The sequence below is a fragment of the Mytilus galloprovincialis genome, chromosome 10 (genome assembly GCF_965363235.1).
Source record: "Mytilus galloprovincialis chromosome 10, xbMytGall1.hap1.1, whole genome shotgun sequence".
Lineage (NCBI taxonomy): Eukaryota > Metazoa > Mollusca > Bivalvia > Mytilida > Mytilidae > Mytilus > Mytilus galloprovincialis.
Window position 1 is genome coordinate 45,253,644 of NC_134847.1, and position 20,721 is coordinate 45,274,364.

Consider the following 20,721-nt stretch of genomic DNA (forward strand, 5'->3'; position numbering starts at 1 on the left):
AAACCATTACAATATGACAGTTTTGTTATGATTGGAAAACAAGTGAATTTACTTTTACCAATTTCTTTCCTGTATGATTTGATTTAAATGGATGGTGTCATAAAAAAAGATTTTTACTAAACTTAGTAACACTTGTTGATCAAATTCACTACTGTACGATACATTGCTATCATATCGTTCGGGTACTATGAATACGAGATACTTGTATACGGCAATGTGTTTACTAAGTTTAGTAAAAATCTTTTCATAGTTTCAAACCTGGTCTCTTTTGGAAGAAGTTGTAGACATGTTAACTTAATAGCCCCAGAAAATATAGGTGCTGCCTCATAATCAATGTATTCCATTTGATCTGTCAAATATTCTAGATAATATCGGACGGCAGACTCTAAAAAAGACCGAAATATGAGAATTACATGACTTCAAGCGTTTTCTGTCCGCTCTGAACTTATGCATTCGTTACATATTCAGACAGACATTTTTTTGTTAAAGTGCCATCAATTTGTATTTTCCAGCTGCTACCGCATGAAAAACTTAATCCAAATTGTGTATGTGCATGACTCGACAGTTTTTATATTACTATACATAATTAATGACAGATGATGATCCGGGTCTTTTTCTAGATATAATCATTGACTCCGTTTTTTCGTGTTCAATTTCACTAACCATTTATCTGTCCAATTTCAAATTAAATGCAGATCTAAGTGTTTAAAGTGATGGAAGTATTTTCAAAGATTAGTACTAGTACATGTGTGTCATCATGAAACAATGTAAGTCATTGGTGGTTAATTATGCACTACAAAATTCTAAAGGGCATGCATGCGTGCAATACCTCATACGAAATCATCGGGCTGGTATATCACACAGGTCGCAGAGCGTAGCGAGACGCAAATCATACAATAATAGTGCAATTTCGCATCTTTCTTATGCAAATTTCATGTTTTTTTTTCACTCATTAGCCAATAAAAAACGGCTTTGTCGTATAGCTCACAAGCAGCTCGTTTTTAAAAACACATAAAGTCTGTGATAATTAATATAAAAAAAACGATTATACAATCAAACACTGCACTAGATTAAATATAATTAAAGAAAAGGAACATATGAAAAGAAGATTGCTTCTGTGTGATTCGACAGGATGTCAAACATGACGGCAATCGTGGCATCTTCTGTGTGATTCGACAGGATGTCAAACATGACGGCAATCGTGGCATCTTCTGTGTGATTCGACAGGATGTCAAACATGATGGCAATCGTGGCATCTTCTGTGTGATTCGACAGGATGTCAAACATATGACGGCAATCGTGGCATCTTCTGTGTGATTCGACAGGATGTCAAACATGACGGCAATCGTGGCATCTTCTGTGTGATTCGACAGGATGTCAAACATATGACGGCAATCGTGGCATCTTCTGTGTGATTCGACAGGATGTCAAACATGACAGTAATCGTGTCATACATATAGAATATAATAGAAAGAGACAGGTATAACACTTTATATATATATACAAAGCCTTTGACGATGAACAACACTTAAAAACTAGTTGTAAAGCATAAATGATCATCGGAGAGGAAGATATTTCTCAAGGAGATCAACAGTTTTTGTCATAGTTTATTTTTAGATCTCTCAAATGAGACAAAATTAGTTTGGTTATTTACTAGAATACGGAAAATGTGCCTGTCCTAAAAACGTTTCTATGATCAGGTTTTATAAAGGTTACTTTTGAAACGAAAGGGGTAGGAGAGAAATAGCGAGAACGACGTGACGCACCGGTTCGCTGCGCTCTCGATCTACGAGTAGCGGCGGGTTAATGTATGTTGCCATGCTAACTGTTTTGTAAATATGCTTTATGTACGGGGCGCCGAATGGAACTCTTGTGATTTTGTACTCGAAATTTAATTTTGTACGGACAAAAGTGAGTTTTGTTCAACAAAAATGAGTTCAGTTTAACAAAATTTGTAGCATACTACAAATTTAAAATTTTGTCATACAAAATTATCTTTCAGTGGACAAAAGTTACTTTTGTCATGACAAAATTCATTTTTGTAACACAGACTTTACTTTTGTTACCTAATTTGAAAATTGGGCGACAAAAGTCAATTTTGTATGCAAATTTGTTAAGTTTGGATTCTGTGAACTAATTTGCATACAAAATCAACTTTTGTGACACAAAATTGACATTTGTGAGACAAAATTGACTTTTGTGAGACAAAATTGACTTTTGTGAGACAAAATTGAATTTTGTTTCACAAAATTGAATTTTGTCTCACATGAATTTTGTCTCACAAAATTGAGTTTTGTCTCACAAAAGTCAATTTTGTCTCACAAATGTCAGACAAAATTGAATTTTGTCGTCACAAAATTGAATTCTGTCGTCACAAAATTGACTTTTGTGAGACAAAATTCAATTTTGTCAATTTTGTCTCACAAAAGTCGATTTTGTATGCAAATTAGTTCACAGAATCCAAACTAAACAAATGCATACAAAATTGACTTTTGTCTCACAAAATTGAATTTTGTCTCACAAAAGTCAATTTTGTATGCAAATTAGTTCACAGAATCCAAACTAAACAAATTTGAATACAAAATTGACTTTTTTCTCACAAAATTGAATTTTGTCTCGCAAAATTGAATTTTGTCTCACAAAAGTCAATTTTGTCTCACACAATTGACTTTTGTGTTTTAATTTTCATATCAGGTAACAAAAGTCAATTTTGTATGCAAATAAGTTTATATTTGCATACCTTTTTGACAAAATTGACTTTTGTCATGACAAAAATGAATTTTGTCATCACAAAATTGAAGTTCTCATAAAACAAGTCTGTATCACATAGTTTTATAAGACAAAAATGATTTTGTTATGACAGAATTGAATTTTGTACAAAACCACAAGAGTCCCATTCGGCGCCCCGTATTATGAACTGTGAATATATATATGCTGGATAAAAAAATAAAGTATGTGAACGTTCATGTAGCCAGTCTCGTATATGGATTTATAACAACTTTCCAGTATGGACCTTCTGTCATCTAAACCGGGCCTAAATTGTTTGTTTCCTTATTATCAGGTCTTACAAAAAATGAAGGAGATAAATTGATTTACTAATCCCTTTTGTTCTTCTTGACCTAAAGCTTTTCACACTTAGTAACAAACAAGAATTTGAGCTATTAAAAATGACATATAGAATTTTGAATATTAATAAAAAAAAAAAAAAAGAAATAAAATATTTTCATTAATCAAATTTTAGAAAGATTTAAATTTCAAAGCTAAATTATGAGAAAATTATAAAAAAAACAACTTTGTTTACAAAATGTACAAATACACACTATGACAATTCTCCCTTGCTACCTTTGCTTTGGACCCCAAAGCTAAATTATGAAAAACAATTTCTTGCTGAAATTGTTATTTACTAAAAAAAACAACTTTATTTACAAAATATACAAATACACACTATGACAGAATTGTGTTATTAAATGTCTAGATGTTAGACGAACATAAATTAATACACGTTATGACGATGATTACTAGTATTGTAATGGTTACCGTTTTATGGTCCTGGTCCTCTCTGGAATTAAATGTACATGATTTTTTATTGAAAATTAAGAAATGTATGTAGTCCTATCATGTCTTTATCTATATGAACTTCAGTATAGGAAAAAGGGTTTTCAGTTACATTGTCATGATAGTTTTGTGTGTTTTACATGTATTGCTGCCCCTCAAGGGCCATTGATTGGAATAAAAGTAAATATTCTTTATTCTTATGGCTTTTTCAATATCACATATGTATCAACCAAACTATTATAATCCAAAGATCCCTACACGAGGGAGTATATAGGTTGAACGGGGGGGGGGGGGGGGGGGGGCTCTTCCTATATGAAGGCAATGAAGACCACCTAGGTAATATGTCAAAGGGTCAATAATTTTCATCTTTCGATTAGATTTTTGTATAATTGCTGTTTTAATCGTTTAAGATCAAGTCAAAATGTACTAACTTTTAATGATGTTATAACTGAGACCGAATATATAAATGGGTTATGATTTTGCCATGAATTACGTTTATGGGTTAGGGTTTCACAAGACTACAATATATGGATGGGGTGTTTTTTGAAATCCCATCTGCACATCTGTACTCCAAAACACATGTTGAGACAGCTCCCCCCCCCCACACACACACACACACCCACACCCACCCCACCCCAGTGATTGGTTAGGGTTAATACGGTGTGAGATATTACTGCATCCTTTTTTACAGAAAAGGGACTGCTTACCCCACTAATTTTATTTTTTGCATATCTTCACTTGTATTAAATCTAAGCATATGTGTATAGTTTGAGGTCTTTGGAGGTGGATTATAATTTTTTCAAGCAAATTTAAATACATCATTTTTATCTCTTTTTTTTTATCATATTGAAAGCATTTTTTTAGATTTCAAATACAATATTTTTAATATGAAGGCAACACACGTAGTTGAAAAAGTTTTTGTAACAATTTCTTGCTGACAAAATTATCAGAAATCACTAAATAATGCTAATATTTAGGTTTTTGCCATTACATGAAAAAACACGGAATTTTATCAAATAATACCAAATTTAAATGGTTTCCATGGTAACTAGAAGAAGAAAATTGAAAAAAAAATTGTTGTTTTCTCTTATTAGTTAAAAAGGAACAAATTGATTGCATTTTTAATATAATGTATGTCCATGCGTGGCCATGTATTTTTGGTCCTTACAGAGAACTGGTGTTAAAAAGGCCATATCAAATGCACTTTACTGATACATGAACCTCAAGAACAACAAACCCTCTGTGAAAAAACCCTGATGTATGTGTATTTTTTACTAGACATGACGAAACATATTAGACTTAAGGGTTCCGAGTCAGCTTAATAAGCAATGCAACTGAGAGTGATATCGATATCATCACGGATGGCTAATATAGTACAATAACAAATTATTTTTTTTATATAATTTACATATATGATTGTTGAACTTATTGCTGTCATGAGTTGATCCAGTCATTTTCAAAATGGGGTCCCAACCCAGGATAAAAGGGGTGTGTGTCCATCCATATCTCTCAATTCAAATGCAACCCGGAACCCTCCCTGGATCCACCATTGACTGCTACCGTTTGCCCTTTTGTAGTATCAACTGTTTTATATAAAGATCGATTGAAAGGACTGATCAGGCTGAAATAAAGTTTTCATCGGACGTTTTTAAGATCTGCGGCTAATGTCTGACAAGACTTTAACATATTAAAGTCGTATATAGAGATAAATAATACATACATTATATATCTCTGGTATATGTCATTTAATTGTGGGAACAGTATATATAAGCAGAGACATATAATACATGTATTATATGTCTCTGATATATAAGTCTACAGTGCAGGCGTTTTGGTGTCACGCTATATCTCAGTAGCATGGGTTCGAATCCTGGCGAGGGAAGAACAAAAAACTTGCGAAAGCAAATTTACAGATCTAACATTTTTGAGTTGATGTTTAGACGAGTTGTATATAATATATCTTCCTGTTCTTACTATACAACGGGCCGTATATATACAAATCCTTACAGGATCTTATAGGGGCCTCGTGTTATGCACTTTACATAATGTGGATGGTATACCTAACGAGATGCTAAAGGCAGGAAGTTTAGTTCTAAATCCTTTAATTCAGAAACTGTTTAATCATGTTTTTTTCATCTGGTATTTATCCAATGCAATGGTCATCAGTCTATTTATCTGCTGTTTTTAAGTCTGGTGATCCAAGTAAACCAGATAATTATCGTGGCATTGCCATTAACTCTTGTGTTGGTAAATTGTTTAACTCTGTTTTGAATAACAGACTAGATAAATTTTTGATAAAAGAATCAGTGATTAATCCATGTCAAATTGGATTTTCAAAAAAATGTAGACCATCTGATCATGTTTTTGTTTTAAAAACCATTATCGATAAATATATAAGTAAAAAGGGGGGTAAACTATTTGCCTGTTTTGTAGATTTTAAACAGGCTTTTGATAAAGTGATCCATGAGGGTATCAGATATAAGCTTTTAACAAACAATATTACTGGAAAGTTTTATTCTATCATTAAAGATATAAAAGTGACCTCTGCGTTAAAATTGATAATGAAATGACTCCATGTTTTAAATCATTTATAGGGGTTAGACAAGGTGATGTTTTAAGCCCAAATATTTTTAAAATATTTATCAATGATCTACCTGACAAGTTTTTATCTTGTCTTGATCCAGTAAATATTAATAACCGTAGAGTAGATTGTCTTATGTATGCTGATGATGTAGTGATGTAGTAATTTTTTCAGAAACACAGGAAGGCTTGCAAAAGAGAATTAATATGTTACATGAATATTGTTTAGAATGGTGTTTTGATGTAAATTTAAAAAAGACAAAAAGTATAATTTTTAACAAGCCAGGAAAATTTTTAAAATGCTGTTTACATTTTGGAGGTAAAGAGATTGAAAGTGCAAAATTATGTAGATATCTTGGAATCACATTTACTTCTAGTGGTATATTTAAGCAGTGTAAAGATGAATTATACAACAAATCTTTAAAAGCTTGTTTTAAGCTACAGAGATGCTTGTCATCATCTTACCCTAGTATTGCCACTTTTTTACATCTTTATGATCATACAATTAAACGCATACTATTATATGGCAGTGAAATATGGGGAATGTTTAGAACGGATTCAGCTGCTTGTAAAAAAGATAATGATTATATATTAGAAAAAGTCTTTGGTCAGGATTCTTCTGAAAAAGCTCATACCAAATTTATGAAATATATTCTTGGTGTAAACATAAAGTCAAGTAATATTGCTGTAATGTCAGAGCTTGGTAGATTTCCTATGTATTTTACTATAATTTTATCAATGTTAAAATATTGTCATAGACTGGAACATTTGAAAGAAGGATTACTATTTGATGCATTTATATGTTGTAAACAGTTACATAGCTCTAATGTAAATACATGGTATTCTAGTATAGATTATATTCAGAGAGAGATTGAATTACCAAATTTTGACCAATCAATTGGTTCTTTATGTCAGTATGTTAAAAATAAACTATGTAAAAGTTATTTCACATTTTGGAATAAACTTAAGTATCAAACAATTAACTCCCAAAAAGGGAAGCTTGGTACTTATTTTTCTATAAAAAATTGTTTTAAAAAAGAAAAATATTTAGAATTGCAGGACTTCAAAATAAGACAGTCAATTTGTAAATTAAGAATAAGTGCTCAATCTTTAAAAATTGAGACAGACAGATATTCAAAAAAGCATATAGAAAGATCCCAGCGTCTTTGTTCTAATTGCTCACTTGGTAAAGTTGAAGATGAGCTTCATTTCTTATTAGAATGCACTCTTTATGATATTCAAAGGGACGATTTTTTTAAGACATTTCTAACAATTGTTGTAATTTTATAAATTTAAATAAACCTTCTAAATTTTTATGGCTCTTGACTCAAGAAAATGTTACTCTTATGGAAAAACTGGGCTGTTATATTTGTGACTGTTTTGAATTAAGGAGATCAGGTATGAACACTGTCACTAAGTCAAGTAAATAATTTGAGAATAAATACATATACATGTATAATGTAATTTTATTATTCTTTTATTCACAATATATACAATGTATGTGGTTTTTAGCTTGATTCTGACCAATGCTTATATTCCAAATATATATGTATATGCCTCTATTGTTGTTGTTACCAATTATGTAAATCAATTGTATCTGATTTTATGCTCTTTATGGGCCCTGTAATTTGGGAAATAAAAATATTCTAATTCTAATTCTAATTCTATACATTTGTTATAAAATTTATAATAAAACTGCTAAATTTGTAATATATCAGTCTATATTTAATTTGATAGTTGTTAGCATAAAAGTAGTAGGATGAAAAAGGCCGAAACCGAACGTGTTTGAAAATCGCGGGGAAAACTTTAATCCGTTACAGCGTCCTTGTCTCCAAGGAGATCAGAATGGTAAAATAAATGCGCTACTTCCTGTCCTCTAAAATATATTTAGTGAAAAACAATGAAATCAATAGTCTATAATTGATTTTTAAAACGACACAGTCATTCGATTTACCATTTAAAAAACGTAAAGTATGCAATTATATAAAGGTATAAACAAATGTTAATAGGATTATATCGTTGCCAAGTGCGAGCGATTAATACTCTACCGGAACTTCACTTTACTTCTGTTAAGTTTTCAAGTGTGAAGGATATACATTCTATCTGAATTGGAGACACGAGAAAAAAAGAAAATGTCAGAAGTACAGGATGGTGGGACCAAGGAGTCTACCAAGCCTCCAAGTCCGAAACCCGATCAAGACCCACAAGACGTGGGTCCGCCGTTGGTATCTGTTTCAAAAAGTGAGTTATTATTGCAGTATCAAGTTTCGAAAAAATACCATTTGGATTTATAACGGCATAAGATCAAATGATTTTATAAGAAAATAGAAAAGCAAGTTACGAAAATCTGAATTTTAAACATTATTACATTAATGCTTTTTTTCAAAATTAAATGTATGTATGGAAACATATCAACTTGGTAAATCCAGGACTTTTTGGTGCTATTATAAATAATAGTCGACAGTAGCGAGATGCATTCAATAATGTATTTACATAATTAAATTTGTGTAGTTACACAAATTCAATAATGTAAATTTTATAATACTTTTTAACCTCTTGGAGATGTACACAAAGCCCCCCCTTTTTCCCCATAAAAAAAAAAACACCTCAGGGCATTGTCAGGCTCTACATTCTCAAGTGCTGTATACATTTAGTACATATAGTAAAGTTCTGCACCATGTCCATGGTCCGCAAAAAGTCCAAAATTAAAAGGACAGAAGAGCTACAGTTTCGCAACTGGCTTAGCTACATGTAGTATGTCAATCGTTTGAAGTAAAATTCAATTTCGAAGCTAGCCATAGAATATTTAAGGTGTCTTGAAAGGCAATTTAAGGTGTAGGAAGACATCAAAGACAAACAATTAAATAGCTTTTCAAGACATCATCATAGGGCTAGGCCCCTTCACAGTTAGTTCTGTTTTATAAATATAAATATCCAATGGGGCATATGTTCATAATGGAGGTAGAAATAGTCTTCAAAATAACGAAATCATTTATAAAATAGAGCAGTTGCTTGGAAACATGCATTTATAGCTCACTATGCGGTATGGGCTTTGCTCATTGTTGAAGGCCGTACGGTGACGTATAGTTGTTAATGTCTGTGTCATTTTGGTCTTTTGTGGATACATTTGTAGTTGTCTCATTGGCAATCATACCACATCTTCTTTTTTATTTGGATTTCCCTTACTACAATTGTATCAGACATACTTTTTCCACCCTTTAAAAAAAAAATCTGCCCCTTATTCATTGTAACCAAACTAACTGTGAAGCGACCTACATGTATTAGTTTAACTATTTCAAAGCATGTCTAGATACAAATGTAGTCCTAGCTGCAATGCAGAACTGAAGCTCTTGGTGTAAAAAAAGAAGTTGTGGTATGGTTGCCAATGAGACAACTCTCCACAAGAGACCAAATGACACAGAAAATACATGTAACAGCTATAGGTCACCTTACAGTCTTCAACAATGAGCAAGCCCTTATGAAATTTTGACATTTACAAAAGCAAACCATGCAAATTGTTGATATACATGTACTGGTATCTTAATAATTTTATAAGAGACAGTACATGTAATGTAACATTGTAAATGCTAATATACAAATGTATGGTGTGCTACATATATTTGAAAATATTTTGGTGAACACTGAGCATAGTATTTGATTTGTTTTCCTTGTATTTCATAGTTGAAAGCATAAATTGTAATTTAAATATTTTCATTTTTTCAGCCGATGAAAAGAAACCAGATGAAAAGAAGTCAGATGACAAGAAACAACCAGAAAAGAAGCCAACTAAGGCACAGCCAGCGCCAACTAAGGTATTTATAAAAAAAACTCTGTTTAGTTTTGTTTCCATTTAGTTTGTTTTTCTGTTCATTACTGCAGTAAATTTTTATGAGATCCAGTCATATGCTTTTGGAAGTGGCACTTTATGACAAGCTTTAAATGGAAAAATTGTATTGAACTTTTATCTTACACAAAGAGACAGCAGAAAAGAATATTGCATATATAGCCCTTTCTAATAAAATCTCATTCTTAATGGAAATTCAAGTTTTCATAATTTGGGCAATCATGTTAACCTATTGGACATTTTGAATACAGTTTGATTGATCAAATTTTGGATCAGTTATTTAAAAAAAATATAGGTTTCTGATCCATATGTCATACATGCATGATTAATTATTTCGTAAGATTTTAGACAGCTCTCTCTAATTTGATGCCTGCTGTTTGTTTTAGGTTTTACTTGTTTTATTATCTGGTCTAAGAAAAGAAACTTTAAATATTATTGAGACCAAAATTTTATAACAGTATTTACTCAATAAAACGTGTATTACATCATTTACATGTAACGAAAAAGTTAAACTGCTTTTGAATTTACAGACGTCCTTGGATAAATCATCATGGCAAAGTATTGTAAAAAGCAAGGTATTGCATGACATGAAGGCCAATATTTATTCAGAAATCACATAATGACATTAAACTACTTATGAACTACAAATATATAGATCTTGAATCTTTTGCATATATCTTTATATTCTTTATATCATCTTTAAGTGAATTTATCCATAGAATTTCTTTTAACTTCACTTGTATATCCTTTAAAATAGTATAGATAATTTTAGAATGACAGGCTACAGGTACTTCAGAATTTCTTGACTTGAAGTTTACCATGTTTACAGTTATGTAAGGATATTTAGTTTAATATCAAATGTTTTCTTAATTCTGTTGCATGTTATTTTTTTCTCACTTTTCTACATAAATTGGATTTTTTTCTTTCTAATTCTGTTTCTCACAGATGAATGCAAATGTCTTTCTTACCAAACCAATTTGAATAAACTAGATCTATACAAGTATCTGACATGATGGTGCCGTGCCAGGGATATATTTATATATTTTACTGCATGTTTTTACCTTGGAATCTTGAGGACTTGTACTGAGCATTTTGCATCCTTCACTCATTCTTTCAATACACCTTTTGAATTTTAAGTCAGTTGTGTAAATATTGAAATTAAGTGAGGTTAACCAAATATTTTCGCTTTAATAAGATGCATTGCAAGTCTATTTTTTTGGAAATGACAATATTATATATTAATTAACAAACATTATAAGTAAAAGAATTTTGGGACAAACTACAAAATCCCACTAAGGAGTTAATCCAGTCATTCTGATTACTGAGACTAAGAATGTTTCATTCCATAAACACAGAATTCTAAAAGTACATTTCTGAACTTAACAATAATTATGACATTTTGTGTTATTGGTAGTTCAACTTCATGTATAGTAAATTATGCAATAGACTCTTTTCACTATACTTTTTACTTTATTTTTACATACATGTACAAATTTCATATGAAAACTATCATTTGCTAAGACATAAACAGGGTTATTGGAGGGTTTATGCATTAAAGTGAAATGCCCTTTTACTCTTACAATCTTGCATCCATTAAAATTCATGCATATGATGACCATCATCTTTTCAGTAAATTCCTAATCCTTCAAACAAATTATAGGGAAAGCACAATTTTTCTTTGTGTATATACATGTACATGTATACATGTCCTGTATTTCAATATATTGTATGATTCCCAAGATAGAATGTTGAGGGTAAACATTGATTTTATGCACTATCTTGCCTTTGATAGTAGGGGCATTATGTTTTTTGGTCTCTGTGTTTTCTTTTCCATCCTTTATCAGCTTTTAAAACTGAAATTGCAATATTTATTATTTTTAAGTCACTTCCGTATGAACATGATAAAGAAGAATTAAGGGTAAACAATATTAATAGTATAGACTCTTTTATATAACAGTAAATACTTTCTTATTTTTATTTGTTGGTTTGTAAATCCTCTATATGTACCAATTTTCAGGGGCCTGCAAAGAAAAATGTCATTATTATGGGAGAAGACATGAAAAAGATACAGATGGAAGCCAAAGCCAAAAGAGAAGAGAGACGAATGCTGGTGAGTCTTCAATGAATGTTATTGTAGTTCCTTTTGCTTGTTAGTACAAGTGATATTATTAATATCAGATCGCTGTTATTGCTTTTCATATAAAACAGCCTAAGGAATATAAGGAACAATGTACAAATTAAGTGCTGAAGTGTAATAAATTAACATGTTATACAAGAAAATAATTAATTTTTGTAATTGTGTAAATTGAAAACTTATAAGTTTTATTTGATTGAGTCTGACCAAATGGTTACATCTGACTGTGACTGACAATAATTTTTTTTAACTGCCCATTGCTTTTAGGCATGTTAGGCAAGCTTAAGTCATTGGACATGTTAGGCAAAATGAATTCAAAATAAAAAAATCTATATGATTCTCTTATTAGCAATATCATGCATGGTACACAAATCTATATTGTGCATGGATATGGAATACTATATACAGTGGTGGATCCAGGGGGTTCCTGCCTTTTGGGGTTAGAACTCCTTTTTTTGGACAATCAAGCATTTAGATGGGGATGTATGGTTTGAATTCTGCCTTTATCCAGGGTTGTGACCCCCCCTTTTGAAAATGCTAGATCAGCCCCTGATATATTTGGCTCTTGTGTCTGTATTACCATTTATTTTTGATAGACCAAAACTTTCCTTCATTTAACACTTTTGATCAACAGTAGTAAGTTCAGTACAGTGGGAAATCTTTTTCATATATATATGTACATGTACCTATGTTTTACAAAGAGAGGAACTTTCACCTTTAAATCTGTTTCGTCATCTCATATGTTTATTATGGCCTTTTTTACAGTGGTAAACTTATGTTAAGTGATTTAACCTTGTGTTTTGTGTTCTCTTTTGAATGCCTCAATGTATTGTAAATACAAAGTTAATTTGCTTGAATCCATTTTGTATAACTTTGACACAATACCAGAAAAATTGTTTAAAGGGTTGACTAACTTTCCAAAGTAAATAGATGTATATTTACCGGAATGTCCCTGAAATTTTAATAGAGTTTGGATTTAAGATAAGAAATGAAAACAGGCAATATTAATATCTAAAATAAATCTACCATCTCTCAGCTTTTGATCATTTAAAGGCTTTTTATTGATCAAATTTATGGTTTAGAAATTTCAGACTGAATTATCAGGTTTCTAAATAACTTTATCAAGGTTTTCAGACTAAATTGGTTAAGAATTGACTTCTCCTAAGTGCAAAAGATAGTAAATCAGACATACAGGTAAATTCTCACCTGTAATGTGTATTGGTCATAATTTCTAAAATTTACTTAACCATTACAGTACTGTACAAAACTTTGCCTTTAGAAAATAGATGTTGTTTATGAATTTATATGTTTTTTTTTATTGTCCACAATGGATAGAAAATACCTGACACATCAGCAATGGACAGAGCCTACCTGTAAATTTCATATCCACAGGGAATAGAGCTTACATGACATATCCACAATCATCATAACATACATGACATATCCACAATCATCATAACATACATGACATATCCACAATCATCATAACATACATGACATATCCACAATGTACAGAACATACATGTACTTGAAATACCACAATGTACAGAACATACTTGAAATACCACAATGTACAGAACATACTTGACATACCACAATGTACAGAACATACTTGACATACTACAATGTACAGAACATACTTGACTACTATATTTTGGTAGATTGTTCAAGAGAATAAGCTATGTACATGCTACTGTCTTAGTCTCACTCAACCTCATTTGTTAACTTATAAAAGATTAATTTTAGTTTATGCCTTCAGATTTTTCCATCGACTCTGAATATATTCAACGCATGCTATAAAAATATGCATGTAAAATAATACAGTCTGTGTCTTCTTGTTACGATTTTTTTTTCAAACAGTACTTGTTCTTCATATTATTGAAATAGTATTCACTATGCAAAACAAACATTGTAATAAACACTTAAATGTTTTTGTTTTCAAAATCAATGATCCAAATTTGTTTTCAAAATCATATTTCCCTTTCCCAATATAACTTGGTCAGGCAATAAAAAGATAGTGTAATGTTCCAAAAATTGTAACTATTTTCAGGGGGCTTTTCTTGTATGTTTGAGATTAATTACGACACAGGCATTTTAAGGTCAAAAATATTAAATGACTGATCAAGGGATCTATGATTTACATTTCAAGTTTATTTAACCAACCTGTTAATATTGTATTCATGCTTAATTTAATACTAAAATAATCCTCATATATTTTAACCTTATAAAACGACATGTTATAATTAAAGGTATATATTGGGAGATCATATTGTTTTGTTAGCAGTTATATACAACAGTTTTATAATATTATGGATAAAGCCAAGCTGATGGAACGATTAAACTATACAAATCCTTTTGTACCGAATGTGATTTGGTCATTTAATCGGTATAATGTAGTCTTGGCTACAAAATAACAATTCCTTGGGTAGATTAAAATAAATGGATAAGTCCTCTCAATTCTACAAGTACATGTATGTCAAAGAATAAATAAAATTTTAAATAATGCGGACTTGTCTTTATCCAACTTTACAACAAAACAATTTTGTTAAATATCAAAGATTATATTATTGATTTGGTATTATTTTATTATAATTTAAGTAGATTATTTTGTTGCCAAATGTCTACCAATTATGTGTGTCTGATATATAAGTTTATTTGGAACTTATCAATTTGAACTTTTTACTTATATATTAAATTTGAGGACAGTGTCAGAAATTTTTACAAAACATGACATGAATGCTATATATAACATGTATGCAATCATACTTAATAAATGACCTTGTGTTACATTCAAATTGGAACAATAAGATTTTATAAAAGACAAGTGTTAAATTCTAATTTTTAATGGGGGTTAGGAATATAACATTTATCTGTTTTATTTAGATCTTTTTAAAATTTAGAGACAGATTCATGATTTTCAAAAACGTCCAAGATCCTTGAATGTACATCATTGATAAAAAAATGTATCTTAAACTATTTAAGTTTACAAGGGGGGAAATGATAGGGTCTCTAGAAGGACGGTGCTGTCACTCTTTACTCCCCACAGCAATCAAAACATATTTCATACATTCCAACATTTAGGTTAAATTTAAATGATGACATGAATCTTGTATGTAATGATTTACTCATTGAAACAAATTTTCTCATTTTTATGTCAATTTGAGGACAAAGAAAATCTATTGTTAACCAATGGTCAGCTGAACTTTTGTTTTTATTTCCATAGTAACTGACTTTGTATACAATACAATGAAATGTGTGGAAATGTCTGTCTTTGTTTTTGGCATTGTTTTCATCTAATAAATATTCTATAACAAAGTTCACAGACATCTATCTACGCTGGAGATGTGTATTGTTAATATATCAATGGTTTTAAATGTCTAGTATAAACTTGTTGTATAGATATAATACAGCCTGTTTGTCATGATATTAAAATATTAATGATCTATCATTTAATGTTTGACAAATAGAATAAAATGATATAGAAATTCAATGACACTAGCCTATTGATGGGTTATTCTCTTACTTCATTAATGGTCACTTATTTGAAATTTAATCTGTTACTTTTAAAGAGTACAGCCAAGAAAAAGTATTTAAAGTAATGCTATTGATTATAGTTCATGTTCCTAACTTTGCCCTGAAAATGTATGAAAAATATATACTACTGATCATAAAAAAAAAACAGAAATTAGTAATCATAGTCCTTCCCTTCTTTCTCTTCCGACTTTGAGGCCATAAAAAAGAATAGGTTTGTTTGCCCAAACGCTACCTACCCAGAAAAAAGCTGCCTACTCAAATTCTTTTATTGTCCTGATTTGAAGAAGTTTTTTTTTAATCAGATAGGCATGAAGACTAATAAACAATAAACACCCGATACTTCAATTTCTCTTTTTGAAAAAAGAAAAAAAGAAAATGCCTACCTACCTACCCACTGTCTCAACCTTTGAGTAGGGTTTGGGCAAACCAAATTTTTTTTAATTGTGGCCTGATTTGGGAAAGACATTGTTGAAATAAAGCAAGATAATCATATATCCATGTTTATATTAAAAACAGTACGAACTGTTATTCTATGGGCAAAATACAATTGCTTCCTGTCAGACTACAGGATACCATAAATTGTCATGCCCACCATAACACCTTTTATGGACAATTTTGTTTAAGCACTGTAGAAATATCATTGGTTTTTCACAGTTTTGGTCCCAGGATAATTCTTGATAGTCTATCTATGTTGATTGAAATCATAGAAATTAGCATACTAACACCGTCTTTGAAAAGGCTCTTAATAGTCTTTGAATTGAATAAGCAACTGTTTAAATGGCTTTTAGAAAAGAAATGTGAAAGTTTTGGTTTAGGGCTACACTTAAAATTGGCTAGTCTTTTGAATTGTCTGTAAGCTGTTGTGTCCATAAGTTTGAATAATCTTCAATATCAAGATGGTGTACATATCTCAATAACTGTGTCAGTGGTAAAACAACATGTTGAATCTGTCCCCTGTTCAAGGAATAATTTATGAAAGAACAAAAACTATTGTTCAAATGAAGAAATAAAAAATGCTGTCTTTTATATCATGGCAATCTGCATAACAATTTTATTCTGACATTCTTTTCTCTTTATTTTCAGTGTGATGCAAGACATCAGCACATGTTCAGACAGGTAAGTAAACAGCTATATTTATACTCATGGTAGTCTGGTAAATCTACTGCTATATTTATACTCATTGTAGTGTAAAAGTAACCATCAATCATATCAATGTTAAGATGACTATTATTTGAACTGTTAAAGTATTAAGTTCTGAGATATATTTTATTGATTTTTCTCTATTTCTATAAGATTGAACTGAGTGTTGTACTTAAACATATTACCCCCTGAACATGCTAAATAATAGATAACATATCATAACTGTCATGTGAAAATGCCACAAATATTGGATGTCATGAACATTCATAAAAATACAATATGCAGGAAGAAAGTTGATTTCAAATTTTTAATCCTTTAAATTCTGCATTTTACCAATAAAATGGAAGAGTTGATTTATAAATGTAATAAGGAAAATGTTCTTTGATTTTTAGATATCATCAAATGATAATGTCTTTAAATTAGAAAGTAATTTATGTTTTAATTTGACGTAACAATAAATTCTCCATGGTAGGCAATCCTTATTGTGCAAATATACATGTTTTAGAATACATTAACCCAAAAAATCACTTGAAGAGTTAGTTTAATGTATATTGGTATTGAGCAAATTCATTTATACATCCCAACTGTGACACTTTCAAATTAGGAATTTAAAGGTCTATTAGAAATTTATTAAGTTTACACGAAGTTAAGAATATATTTTCAATAGACCTTTTATAATTAAATCCACTGTTTGAATAATACCATCGGTAACACACACAAAGAAATGAAGTTGTGACTTAATTTGCCGAACTCCCTCCATATTTAATAAACTTGATATTTTCTTTCACAGATCAGTGACGCAATAGGAATAGAACCAAATGCTGTAGAAGATTTTGTATTAGGAGATGAAAGAGTAAGCAATAACTTATATATATATATGAGTAAATTTTTATGCCCTACTTAGTAGAGGGGCATTATGTTTTCTGGTCTGTGCATCCATTCGTTCGTCCGTCTGTCCTGGTTCAGGTTAAAGTTTTTGGTCAAGGTAGTTTTTGATGAAGTTGAAGTCCAATCAATTTGAAACTTACTTTCTAATTTAAATGCCAAATTAGAGTTTTTACCCCACTTTCAGAGTCCACTAAACATAGAAAATGATAGTGCAGAATTTTCTCGCTGTATTGGAGACCCATTGGTGGCCTTGGGCTGTTTTCCACTCTTTGGTCAGGTAGTTACCTCTTTTACATATTCCCCATTTTCAACTGTGACACTTTCAAATTATCAATTGTATTAGGTAATATCCATGATGAAAAAAGGTACCAGTTGGAATTATATCAGTTGGTCATGAGCATTTTTTCCATCAAAAATAAAAGTATGTAGGTTTAAACTCTCAAGTTATGGCACCTGGACAAACTTCTAGCTTCATGCAATATCCCCTAAGTAGACCATTTTATTCTTTTATTTTTTCCCCCTCTATAAAGTACTTATCAATTGTAAATAATTGTATATTACGGCTCTTATTATTAGTGCACATGTTTATTTACTGTTTTTGGCTTCTATTTTGAGGATACCTATACATGTCAGTGCATAGTTGCAGTTATACGGTATTGAATGAACTATCTAAGGATTAAGTATGACACATTTTTTTATAAGTTTAAAAAAAAAGTACTTGCATTTTGGTATGTCCATGTTCTCAAGATATTTAAAAATATACATGTACTATTTTTACCATTTTTTTCTCAATTTAATTATGAAAAGAAGTTGAAAAGTCTGGAAGGTCACTGTGGGTCAGTGTTTGATTTTAAATCTAGAGTTTGTATAAAATTTCCCCTAACCAAACAATACCAAAGTAGATTTTGGGATTACCTATATAAACATTATTTACACAAATGATTGAGACACCTTGTTCAACCTTAAGAAATTTATTCACAAATAGGTTGTGTAGCGATTTACAAGTGATATTTAAAGTGTCCAGTCAATATTTATTTGTTGTCAATATTTACATAGCCAGTACTTTGTTGATCATGACCCGAGAACGAGCAAGATATTATAGTACTTAAGATAGAATTGTAGTTTTTAAGATTGGTACTTTAGGACATGCAGAACTTAATAATTCATATATCATAAGTCTATCTTTTACTTTTATTATACTTATGGGTACAATAAATATATAGAAAACAATTATTTCTTTATATATACTTTGTATTGTTCACCTTTTACCCCACACATCTTATTTTATTCAGAAACAAAAAATGTCTTTACTGACATGCATTTTACCTTTAAACTCAAATAATTATATGGTTGAGTTTTAATCTCCTACCATGATGTAGATAGTAAATTTGCAATTAGCTGAATGTTCAGCTGTTGTCTGCTCTATGTTCCGGTTGTTGTTGCTTTGACACATTTACCATTTCCATTCTCAATTTTATTCATTGTATGATAGTACATGTACAAGATCATGATTACTGTACTCTATTTTTTTTTAGGGGTGAGAGCGCAGAAAACACACTAATATTTTACCTTATAAATAATATTTATCCAATTCTTGGCACTGGCTTATTACATCAATGACAAATAGCCTCGATTAAGTAGTTAAGTCTGCCTAAAAATGTTATACTGTATATACCAAAAATGCCAAACTCCAAGGAAAATTCCAAACAGATTTAATCCCTTCACAAAATCAAAAGATCAAATAAATGGACCACAACTGTCATATTCCTGACTTGGTACAGACATTTTCTTATGTAGAAAATGGGGGATTAAACCTGGTTTTATAGCTTGCTAAACCTCCTACTTATATGACAGTCGTATTTATACATTTCCAGTATTTTGACAACAATGTGAGCAAAACAAACAGACATTATAGGCCTTTAAACAACTGATCAAAATGGTACATGACATCAGTGTCATGGGTGTGGAAATGCTATACCCGACTCGCCCGACTGGTACATTTGAACAACCGGACAAGTAATTATTTTTGTCTTGGTTGCCCGTGGACAAGTAAAAAAATATACAAGACAAAGTTGAAATCCAACAAAAATATAGAATAAATTTCACAACGTATCAAGATGTTTAATTTATTTAAAAGAAACCAATGGTCAGCAAGTAAAAACATCAATGTTCATGACAATAAATATTGCATAATAAAGGAATTACCAAAATAAATAAAAATAAGTATGCGAACCCGAGTCGCGTAACATTGCATCGGCTTTGTCCGTTGACCCGGGATCGTAAATTACGTTTTATCCATCATTCACCGGAAGTGTCATTTCTTTACATTTTGTATCGATATTTAGATTGATAAATACTTAATAAACCACCGGATAAGCAAGACAAAAAGAGTAATGAGTCGAGTAGAAAACTTAAACGCAAATGGAGAACAAGCAGCATTAAAAAAAAATAATTCGGAAGCGAGAATTTCAGACATCGTGGATATCAGATTGGCCCTGGCTATCTAGGATGGGAAATACATAAATGTTTTGTCTTATTTAAAGATGAAAGGTCAACATTATTTGTTGTCAAAGTGGTAAATAGAAGGGACGATTTTATTGCCAATCAAGACAATTATCAAGAAAAAAAAAACAAGTGTGTCAGTTGAAAGAAACCCCCCCAAAAAAAACAATTGTTTATCTATAAATTAGTTTCCATTTCTTTACTCACTGTCATAAAAATTATTATATGTACATGTACCTACTGGCTACAATTTTTATTCAAAAACTGCTGCAAAATTGTCCTTTTCATGTCATTTCAATGATTGGTTTGATGTTGGGTTTCTGTCCCATTGATGTTAACCAATTTCCTACTTTCCTAAATTTTTGCAAATATAATCAAATGGATTTCATTTGTTTGTGATGCAAAACAGTTCTAAGAATCATATATAAGGCTTAGCTAACAATGGAATACTTCAATATTTATTGGGACCATCAGGGCAAGTAACTTATTTTCCGGACAAGTAAAATTTACAGTTTTACTTGCCCAGGGACAAGTGCTCACAACA

General features: G+C 30.7%; 1 protein-coding gene across 2 annotated transcripts in view; it reads left to right on the top strand.

Annotated features, from left to right (window-relative positions):
• The first annotated feature begins 8,193 nt into the window (after nt 1-8,193).
• LOC143047634 (dynein axonemal heavy chain 5-like) overlaps nt 8,194-20,721 on the top strand; it is a 79,697-nt gene continuing 67,169 nt past the window's right edge. The window contains exons 1-6 of one of the 2 annotated variants that reach the window (XM_076220799.1): nt 8,194-8,376; nt 9,859-9,947; nt 10,510-10,554; nt 11,997-12,089; nt 16,731-16,763; nt 17,578-17,640. In XM_076220799.1, coding sequence (XP_076076914.1) covers nt 8,268-8,376; nt 9,859-9,947; nt 10,510-10,554; nt 11,997-12,089; nt 16,731-16,763; nt 17,578-17,640 — 432 coding nt within the window. In that variant the 5' untranslated portion in view covers nt 8,194-8,267. The remainder of the gene's footprint in view (nt 8,377-9,858; nt 9,948-10,509; nt 10,555-11,996; nt 12,090-16,730; nt 16,764-17,577; nt 17,641-20,721) is intronic. The other variant, XM_076220800.1, reaches the window with a different exon arrangement.